Below are 10,565 nucleotides of genomic sequence, written 5' to 3'. Positions count from 1 at the left end.
TAAAAAAAAATAAATAAAAAAAATAAAAAAAGTAAATAAAATATCTTGCTACTTAGTTATAATGACCTCAGTAGCTACAGCCCTATTTTCATCCCCACAGTCCCTAAAGGTGATGATGATCTGAGGAGAAGGAGGAGGAGGGAAGTAGGAGGAGGAGGAGGAGGAGGAGGAGGAGGAGGGATATCACCAGTTAATAACCTCAGCCTCCCCTGCCTGTCAGCATCATGATCGCAGAATGTACCGGGACCCCCTCAGCAGCGGAGCCGCGCCGTGATGACTGTCCGCGGGCAGAGCTGCAGCCTAGTGACGCTTGACATCTCTGCCATCCAGTAGTTGATTCCCCCAAGCCGCGCGGTGTGATTCTGGAGCCTTGGCACACTCTCACCACTCAGAGGCTGCCTCTCCGGCGCGTACTTTGCTCCGACACATTCCTCCGAGGCTTCTCCTTCCTTCTATCTGGGGATTTGAAACTTGAGCGACTTTTACCGTCGCAGGCAGAGAAACAAAAGGTCGGACGGATAGTGTCAGTGTGGTGAATGTAGCGGCAGGCAGGCTGGGTGTCTGTCTGCGGGGCGCACAGCGGTGCTGCTGGACCAGCCGAGAACGCACCAAGTCCCGTCCCACATCCCCGTTTTACCCCCCCGTGTCCCGAACACAGCAAACATGATTCTCCTCGGGACTGTGCTCGCTCTTTTCTTCTCAGGTACGTTCACTAATTTCACTATTACAATAAAAAGAAGAAAGGATTTAATGTTTTTGGTGACGCGCAAAAATCACAGTCTTTGTCTCCTTGACTCGCAAGTTAGATAAGATGAGGATGGAGAGTCGCACTTCATTTGTAGCCTCACATTTTGCTCCAAAGTAAAGAGAGATGTGTTTGCATCTTGTTGTTATCTACTCCCATTACTCCCAGTTGCCTTTTTTGTGGCTCCTTTGGTCAATTTCACGCTCTTGGTGCCACGGGGATGGAAAGAAGAGTGTTTTATTTCCTAATAACTTTTAAGCACAGTGAAAAGAAATCTTATGACCATTTAAATCCCCAAGTATAATATTGTCCCAATATATCAGTGTTTGGCTGCGGTCCTGTGCTCTGAGTTCAGGCAAGATATTAAATCTCAGCTATTTCTTTATCCAAAGCGCCACTAGGCTACGCCCTTCCAGCTCCGAGCCCTGCACGGAAACTTTCAAATGATGACAGAAACATGCTGACTGAAAGACTGTCAGAGCCTCAGAAAGACAGCTGTTTTTTATTGTTTGGGGTGTTTGTGTTATAGATTTATGGAAGCTCGAAGAATCCCTCTGATTTGTCATAATAAAACAGCCTACAGAAAGGACATTTTACAACGTTTTAAACATAAAATTAGCTTACAGATTTATGACAGTTCTGAAATAATGCATTTTTAAAGCCATATTTGTCCCATTTTATTTGATTTCACTCTATTGGTAGAATACAATTATGAAATTTTCAGATGAAAAAAGGCATGAAAAGAAAAACAGTTAATATAGCCTATAGGATATAAGTATATGTCTGTATAGATATGACTAGGCTTTATAAGTTCCAGAAAACAATAAGGGCCAATGAACAGAATTTGATCCTGCATGGGCCAAATGTTGTATTTTGTCCCATTTGCAGACGACCAAAAATGCATACAAACTACTATATGTATGTATGTGTGTGTATACATATGTATATATAGCTGTTTTTCTACATATGCCTCTATAGATATAAGTAGGCTATAAGAGTGTCCAAAAATGTGATCCCCAAAGAGATTTTAAGATGTTGAACGACTTTATCTTGGCTAACTTTGGAAAATACTGGGGCATGAAATACATTTATTTTAGGGGCCCATAGTTTGGATGTGTGTATACAAGGACAAAGAGACCGTGACGACATGAAGAGATGTTTTTCCTGTTGTGTTTACAGTTTATGTGCCCTTACGGAGCTCTTTACAGTCCCAGATGTTTTTTTTCCTTGGTTGTTGTAAGTAAACAACATTTCTATCAAGTTTCTCGTAGGCTATCTATTCAGATATTCTAGAACCACTAAACCTTGTTTCGGACCTACAGTAGTAGTGCAGTTTATACGCCCTTATGGATCTCTTTACAGCTCCAGAGATATTTTTCTTGCTTATTAGAGAACCTTTATAGGGCATTATTTTTTATCAAGTTTCTTTATATCTGTTTACAGTAAATGTTTTATATGCAGTTGAACCACTAGGCCTTGTTTTGGACCTACAGTACAGTTTGCAAAATGTTTCATTTTATTCCATCGATTGTTTTTTAATGAGGACTATCCTCCCTGATAGAGTCGTGACTGCTTTATAATGTGGAGAGAACGCTTCAATTCTTCCTTCATTTGTAGGAACAGTATTATTAATGGGTATGGTTAAAAATAATTTTTAAAAAAAGGAAGACTGAAAATACCTTGATCGTTGCATGAAATGGTTTCTTAAACACACACAGGAACGCTTTTCTCAGAAAGTTCAAAATCTCAAACCAAATGCAAAATTGGGCTTTCTTCACATTTTTGAATATACCATCTGGTATTGATGTTTATGCTGCTTTGTGTTGACGACTTTGTAAGGAACAGACCTGCTGCTGGCTGTGAGCGTGGTACTGTCCTGACAATGACCTTGTTCAGTTTATTCCTTTGTCTGTGTGTGTGCTTTGTATAAGGTTAGTGTGTGCAGGAGCCTGTGTGTGGCCACTCAAAGCTTGTTAATGAAAAGAAAACAGAGAGAAAAAGGGGGGCTTTTTTACAGCACCATAAACGTACTCGAACAGAACTTCTCTGTTGTTTGTGGCACAATGCTGGGTTGTGGTCAGATCCTAAAACAACCATTTTGTGGTGCGATACGGTGGAGTTTGTGTTGTCATGGACAAGTGTGAAGGCAGTTTTAGCTAAAGAGCTAAAAGGACATTTTAGCAAGAGTGCATGGCTCTTTATTCCGTATTTTATTACATACAGTATGGGTCAGTGAACAGATCAAAGCTGGACAAAGAGATAGAGAGCGATGCATACCTCTTTGATGTTGGGAGTGATCCTGACTGAACAGCACGAAAGCAAACTGCTTGATACTTGTTACTGAAGATCATAAAATGTAGAGGGAACGCAAGTCTGTCGCACCCAGGTCAGTGGGCCAAAAACCTTTCTTGTCACTGACAATAAAGAATTTGCAAACATGCAACATGCAAAGAACTTATGCAAATCATTCTAAGGCGTGAAGATTAGATAACAGCAGCGGATTGGTCAACATATTCCACACACTGTGGGTAGAAACCACTGGAAGTTTGTTAGAGACACACGTATGAAACTGATTTAATTTGTAATCAATGTCCAGGTCAAACAGGGAGAAATGTATAAGCATAAAACGAAATTTGAGTGCAAATTTAAAATCTGGTGCTATGTTCAGAGTTCAGCCTTCCTCTTTTCAGGTTGTTTTTTAAAATCAGATTCTGAGCGCTCACTAGTAGTGCTTCAACAGGACACACCCATGTCTGGCTGCTGTTGTTTTTATTTCTTTATGCCTGGCGTTAAGACAAAAACAGGACAAGAGCTGACGGAGCACAGGGGGAAGTCACCTGACATCACTAAAAGGGTGGAGTCTAACAGGATGACCAGTTTCAGTTTCAGATGACTTTATGTGCCAAAACTGCCTTCACTCCTTCTCAGATGTGGACTTCAGTTACAACACTTTACTCAGTGTCTTTAATTGTATTAATACATGTCTATACATAGAATTAAATCTGTAATATGGGATATGGAAAGATTCCTTTGTAGGATTGGTTTCACTTTCTGTGGCTTCAGAACACACTCATTTGCAGTGATTTTGATATTCTTGGCAATTATACTTTGACAACTTAGAAAGTGTTAAAACTGATTCAGGTCCGTTGGACAATTGAGGCATGTCTTAACAGTCAGACTAATAATCCAAAACCCTGAAAAAAATGCTGGCATTGTTGGGGGGGGTCAAAGGGTCCAGATTACCCCTGCCCAAGGCCAAGGGGGAGGACCCATAAAAAAGTTCTATGGTTGACCCTGAAATGGGATCAAGTACAACAATTTACTTACTGACTTATATCATTAACGATACAAGATAAATGTTTTTACATGATAAATACATTTATTTTTTAGCACTGAAACACATTTAAACATCCATCAGATGCTCCTGCCCACACAGGTGTTGTGAAATGGTGCGGTCCATCTGACATGGGTCAGGTACGCGATGCGCAAAACTCAGAAGTGCCACTGAAATATTACTGCATACTGGGGTCCCTGAACAGTCTTGGTATTACATAAATTGGGGATGACTGGAAAACATAGAGTTAACAGCCATATACTCTCTACACTATTTTAGTTCTGCACATAGTTTAACTGATACATGATTAAAGTAGCCTCAAGACTGATAAATGAAAAAACAAATTATTGGTTCACTCATGATTTGATCTTGTGATTTAATACCATGCAATAACTTTGTCAGTCAATGTTTGATTTGACTTTTCTCTAATCATCAATCATCATTCATTGGAGGGCATTTTTCTCAGCCCAGGACAGACATGTGACTTCCTCTGCTTTTCAGAATAAGAAAATAAGGTCTAAACACAGAGAAAAGACAAAATACACATGGAAATATGATTGATTGGATTATATTCACAGGACATATCAAATTTTGCATGGTGATGTTTATATCGTCATTTCTCCCCCTCCCCCGCCGGTGTGGCTTAGAGGCCCATTTTTGAAAATGTTGTCCCCCTGCCCATATTTCATAACAGCTGGCCTGACCTTAACCAAAGTGCTTCTGTTTGCCTCAACCTAAGACAGGAGTCTGAATGTGAATCGGAGGTTCGGACGTCAAGATCATACACTTTGCACACCTGCCTTCCTTGCCAACCACCTCATTCTGATGCCTATGCAGTGCATGAACGTAGTGTATTGGAACATGAAAGAAAAGTTGTCTCTGAACATAATCCATGCAGCGATTATATTGCCACAATGATGAAATTAAGGAAGCAGTTTCTTAACATATGAGCAAAGTCCTAGGAGATAGGGTTGCTTGTTTGAGAGCACAATCCCAGCAGTGATGTCTCGGTGTCTCTCAAAGGAAAGGCAGCAATGTCTCAATAAACTCAGCGTTTTTTTTGTGCTGTTGGAAATGCAGAAGTGACTCGTTAAATCACAACCAGTTTAGTTGTTTGTTGGTCTCAAACAGTGGTTTGCAGCTTGGCAGGGGCCACACCATCCACCTCTCCTACACCTCCCGAAAGTCAGCTCATATACTACGTCACTTTATAAATGTTTATATGATTGTACCAATGTAATGAATTCATGAATTGCAGAAACATAGTATGCCAACACTTTCTTGTGGTGGCTGGGCTGCTAATACATTTGGTAAATTATTGAGACAATGACTATACTGAGGATCACACCACATTCAAAGCATTTTTGTGTGTTTATTTCCCTCCCTGGAAACACACGTGGATATGTATTATCAAATCATCATTTCTACTTTTTCAATTTTTCATATTCACTGAGCCACTCCACATCCCCTCAGGTACCCCTGGTAACAGCAGATGTACCCTGTGGTTGGGAATCAGTGGATTATATCACTGCTGTAGCAGGACTAATGAAATTCCCCCACAGTGGCTTTATGTGAGTGCAGCCTGTACTGCAGCATGGCCCCGCTGTGTTCATTAGCCGTGTTAATGATTGTCCAGCTTGTAGTGACACTGTAATGTTGAGTGACAGGCTCATATATCTCCCTGTCTCTGCGCCTCAGGTTTACCACCGTCCCCCCTCCTCTCTCTCCCTCAAGGCTTTCAGGTCGTGTCTGATTTTCCTTTTTTTTTTTTCAATCTCAATCTAAATTCCCCCTCGGATTCAGTGGCGCGTCAGAATAAATTGTTCAAGTCGTTCAATGAGGAAGTGCAGTCAACCGACGCCGGTGTGCAAACACATTTGGAGCGGCGGTGGTTGACGTCTTATCGGTGCGCAGGCAGGTGTGCATGTTTGTGTGTATTTTTAGGGGTGGGAGGGTGCGTGACAGGGCTCATTCTGCCTAGACACCACTAGTGGCTTTTTGAAGACCTATACTGATACTGATCCTTTGGAGTGAAGCTGCCCACAGAGAATTTTTACCTTCTCCTTCAGATCATAACCCCTTAACATACATTTTTTCCCAGTCTGGTTCCCTGTAAAGTGAATAAGCCTCTGACTCACAGTGATAGGGGCCAAAGTTTGAACAGGTTTGGTTTTTTAAATTGAGACATTTTTGACTGGCATTTTGTCCAGGCTCTTTTCACTGGTGTGAGGTGGACGGGGCTCTGTTATGTCACATATTCCCAGTGACCAATCAGAATTTAGCAACATCTGAATCATCTCAGGTAAATCAAGATGCACCAGTGCAAGAAGATTAGTTGAGTTTGAATGTTAAACTGTGAATACCTAAAGATGTTTTCCTTTCAACTTAAAATTAGATCTTTACGTCTTTATGCATGACTATATTTAAAAAAATAAGATTTTATACTAGCCTTTTCGTAATTTACAGGCACAGTATACAGGAATTACTGTTACTGTTACTGTTTGTAAACACAACTTTCAAACTTGGCCCTGCCTCCCCTTGTACGCACACTGCAATTTGCTGTAATATTGTAATTACGTTACATTTGTTTTAATGGAAAAGCTGGTACTTAAGCATGCTAACTAAGCTAACCACAGGAACTCTTTGTTGCTCCTTCAGAGCTTGCCAGCAAAAGTGAGGTGAAAGCCAACCCCAGACTCACTTGTTTTGGAACTTACGTTGTCCACTTGATGTTTTGCCATGCTATATTTGCTTTTTGCTTTCTTTTTGGGACTGTGTCTACAATTTTTGTAGCTTTCTCTTTGATGTGTGCTGCTACTACCTGGTCGATACCTTTTAAAAAAGTCCCGACCTCATTTGGTCACTGTTTTGCTTGGGGCTGCAAAGGACTCTCGGGATAAATACACCACCACACAGCGCGTCATAAATGACAACTGAGATGGGTTACTTTTGTATGAGACTATAGTAGGGTTGTCATGAGAACCGATACTTTGGTACCAAGTCGAGACCAACACGCAAAAAATACGTAGGTACCTGTTTTTTTCCGGTAGTTACGGTACCGGATACAACTTTGCCCTCAGCAGGCCGTCTCGATTCCTGTCGGAACTGACGGGGGCAGTATACGTGCGTCAGTCAGTGCCGAGGACGAGTGCCGAAGAAGAACGCGTGTTCTCCATTGTCTTCGCTAGAAACAATGGCTTTTACAAGTGCTGCTGGAGCCACAACACCTCTACTTGTTGAAAAGTCAGGTAGTAGGAGTCGTGTGTGGAGAGGGTCTCATTTACACCGCAAGCAAACGGTCGCTGTTTTCATTTTGGCGAGCATGTTAACAGGTTAGAGCATTCACACCGCACCCGTTCTACGCACTGCTCGAGTCAAAAACACGACAACAAAAAACACGAGTTTGCGTGTGTTGAGACCTCTCTCAGCCACCGTAGACATCTCCCCCTTGACCAAGCGAGACCTGACAGGCACATGTTTCATGTACTTACCCATTTGTAGTGGTAATATAAATATTAATTCTCCAACATTGGAATAATCACTGGCATGCGAACCTGCCCACCCTGGGCTTTGGGTCAGAACTCACTTCTTCTTCTTTGGGGTTTATTGGAGATTTGCAAACACGGTGCACTACTGCCACCAACTGTTCGGGTGTGGTTTGTATTTTGACGGAACAGCAGCGGCCGCTGCGCAACACGTCTGTTCAGTTTTGGTGTGAATACACGTGTGCTGCCGCAATGCTTGTGGATTGCTTGCGTTAAAGTTAAAGTTTGAAACAGTTTTAATAAAGTAGTGAATTTAGAAATATATGAGTTCTGTTTTTCTCCAGTTTGTAATGCAAGCTTTCTGTTAACATTTTCAGTCTCTGAGAACAAAGTGAGATAACCCCGATGACATCACAAGGGCATCGTCAGAGTTATTTTCTGAAGGTCTAGTCACACTAGAGGTGGCCCAGCCAAGAGGTTATCTATACATCTGAAAATTAAAGCCAATGCTGAAGTGCCTTAAACCTGAACTTTCTAATGAGTTCATAGTCTCAGTCACTAGTTTCAAGTCGTCTTCTCCTCAGTACAGCATGATTATGGCTAGGCGATATGGCTCAAAAATAATATTGAAATATTCTTAGGCTATATTGCAATACACGATATATATGATATTTTGACATTTCCTGTAGAGTACTGTGGACTACTAAAATACAAAATTATTAAATAAATAAAGTAGCTACTGTCAAATAACTAAGTTAAGTACTGTTTTAAAGCAAAACAATGGAGTTTTTGAGCCCTCAAAATATATATCCATGGGAACTGCCCATTGGTCCAACAGCCCATTGGTCCAACAGCCCATTGTTCCGACCATATTAAACCCATTGTTCCGAAGTCCGTTCCGAAATCATCATGATGCCCTGTAGTTAAGGTCTGGTTAGGTTTAGGCACAAAAACCACTTGGTTAGAGTTAGGAAAAGATCATGGTGTGGGTTAAAATGAAAAAGAAAGTGACAAACACATAAGCTGTGAGCCTGCTTCGCCTCAAGCCTTTCCCAGCTGACCCAGAGCCAGTCGCGGCGCACCATCAAGGCAGAAATACGCCCGCCGGGAGCTGTTCAGCACCACAGAGAGCTCCCCACACAACCCGGACCCCAGAGTTAATAACAGGAGGTTATGGTGTTTCATTCTCTCCTCTCTATGACACTAGTATCTCGACCAGTAGCCTACTTTTGTTGCGTTTGCTGATCCTCTATGGTACACAAATACAGTATGGCATGTATGTGTATAATCACATATCGGAACAACGGGACGTCGGACTAATGGGATGTCGGACCAATGGGCTGTCGGACCAATGATATGGACCCAAAATATATATCCAAGATCCTTGTGATGGTACATCAACTCACAATAGCTTGGATGACACCTCCGTCACTGCTTGAGAGCATCTGTTTCACTTGCACTGGTTCTATGCAGTTTCAGGGTTCGGGTAGGAACCCGGACACAAAAATGACTACAAAATTTGGCTGCTTTATGGCATACGTTATATCCCCCTCCTCTCTTTGGAGTAGCGTAGCTGAACCGAGGTGAACAAAGTTAGACGTGGTTGTCATGGCTGAAGCGACAAAGAAAAGGAAGAAGGTGAAGGTGTTGTCCGAGGAGACAAAGAAACGAAAACGGGAGAGTGATAAAACAAGAGCTCGAACAAGGATTAATATTGGCCCGGCTTTCACATACTGGTGAGAGCGGAAAGAGGAGTAGGGATGCCCGATGGTGATCTGGCGCTGTTACTGCTGTTTCCCTCTACTGAGGAGACTCACTGTCTGCAGGTCGGCTGCCTCAGGTGCATCTTCAGATAAAGTGTTAGCCTACATATAGACAGCTTTCATTTTAGTATGTCTTTAACACTTTGCTGTTAGCACCACGAGCGCGATGTGCTTGTGTCGACCACGATCCTAAATCATAATAGTGGTGAATGAGAGACTGCGGACAGAGCAGATTGAAATATGGCTGTCGACATGCTAATCACATGTACTGATAAAGTATTGGCTTGTCTGGCAGAGGTTTTAGCGCACTTACTCACAGTAACAAGCGTAGTTGTCGTCAACTAGAGTAATCTTGAAGTTTAATCCCTTCATCTGCACCACGGCCTCTCTCCTGTTGTCTGACTTCACTCTGTTGAGTTTGTGTGTGTGTGTGTGTGTGTGTGTGCGCGCACGCTGTGAGAAGGAGGCATCCCTGACATGCAGAAAGCAGCTCATTTCTGAGTTTCGAAAATGAATAAATAAATAAAGCAATCGGCCTAATCATGTATGTACAAAATGCCATAAGTATATTTTACCTGTTCTGAAGACATGATGTTCGCGCATTACACGGCCAGCTTTAGGAAGTTCACTGGTATCGTTGGCTTGTCAACAAATGCACGCGCAGAAAGACTTTTGCCACAGTTGTAACAGACAATTTCATCTGTAGGGGGACCCGTGAGGTAAAAAGCGCAATCCTTCATTGTGTTGCTTTAATATGGTTTAATAAAATACTAAATTAAGTTAAACGGAGTAATGTTATAATTGAAAAAAATCAAAGCACAACCACTGGTGCTTTTATTATGAAGCATCTGCCTCATCTCAGGCCGAATGTTGATGTTTTGGTTGTGAACTTGAAGCTTCTGGTTGAACGTTAGATGTTCGCAGAACTGTTACTGTAGTGCCTTTAATTGTGAGGATTGATTCTCTGTGAGCTGGAAACGCTCTAGCTCTTCAGTTCATATATTAGTAATATTTGCATGTCACACTGGGGCTCCATGGTTGCTAAATACCACTAAATAGTCAGTGCCTTGCCTGCTTATACATCATCGTTTAGGAGAAGTGATATGGACGGGTGGGGGAGTGTGTGTGACACACCTTGTCTGTGAGTCTTTCCTTGTATGTGTGTGTGTCTGTGAGAGGAGGAGAGCCATAGCAGAGAGCAAGAAAGTGCCATAGTGAGTCACATGCCAGTAAAAAAA

General features: G+C 42.0%; 1 protein-coding gene across 1 annotated transcript in view; it reads left to right on the top strand.

Annotated features, from left to right (window-relative positions):
* The first annotated feature begins 221 nt into the window (after nucleotides 1–221).
* The window catches only part of gfra3 (GDNF family receptor alpha 3), a 95,635-nt gene continuing 85,291 nt past the window's right edge, over nucleotides 222–10,565 (top strand). Inside the window, exon 1 of the mRNA XM_049585645.1 lies at nucleotides 222–703. Within this exon, the coding sequence (XP_049441602.1) occupies nucleotides 664–703 (40 nt within the window). The 5' untranslated portion in view covers nucleotides 222–663. The remainder of the gene's footprint in view (nucleotides 704–10,565) is intronic.

This window comes from Epinephelus fuscoguttatus, linkage group LG9 (genome assembly GCF_011397635.1).
Source record: "Epinephelus fuscoguttatus linkage group LG9, E.fuscoguttatus.final_Chr_v1".
Taxonomy (NCBI): Eukaryota; Metazoa; Chordata; class Actinopteri; order Perciformes; family Serranidae; genus Epinephelus; species Epinephelus fuscoguttatus.
Note: the sequence above shows the minus strand (reverse complement) of the source record. Positions and strands in the feature narration are given on the sequence as shown.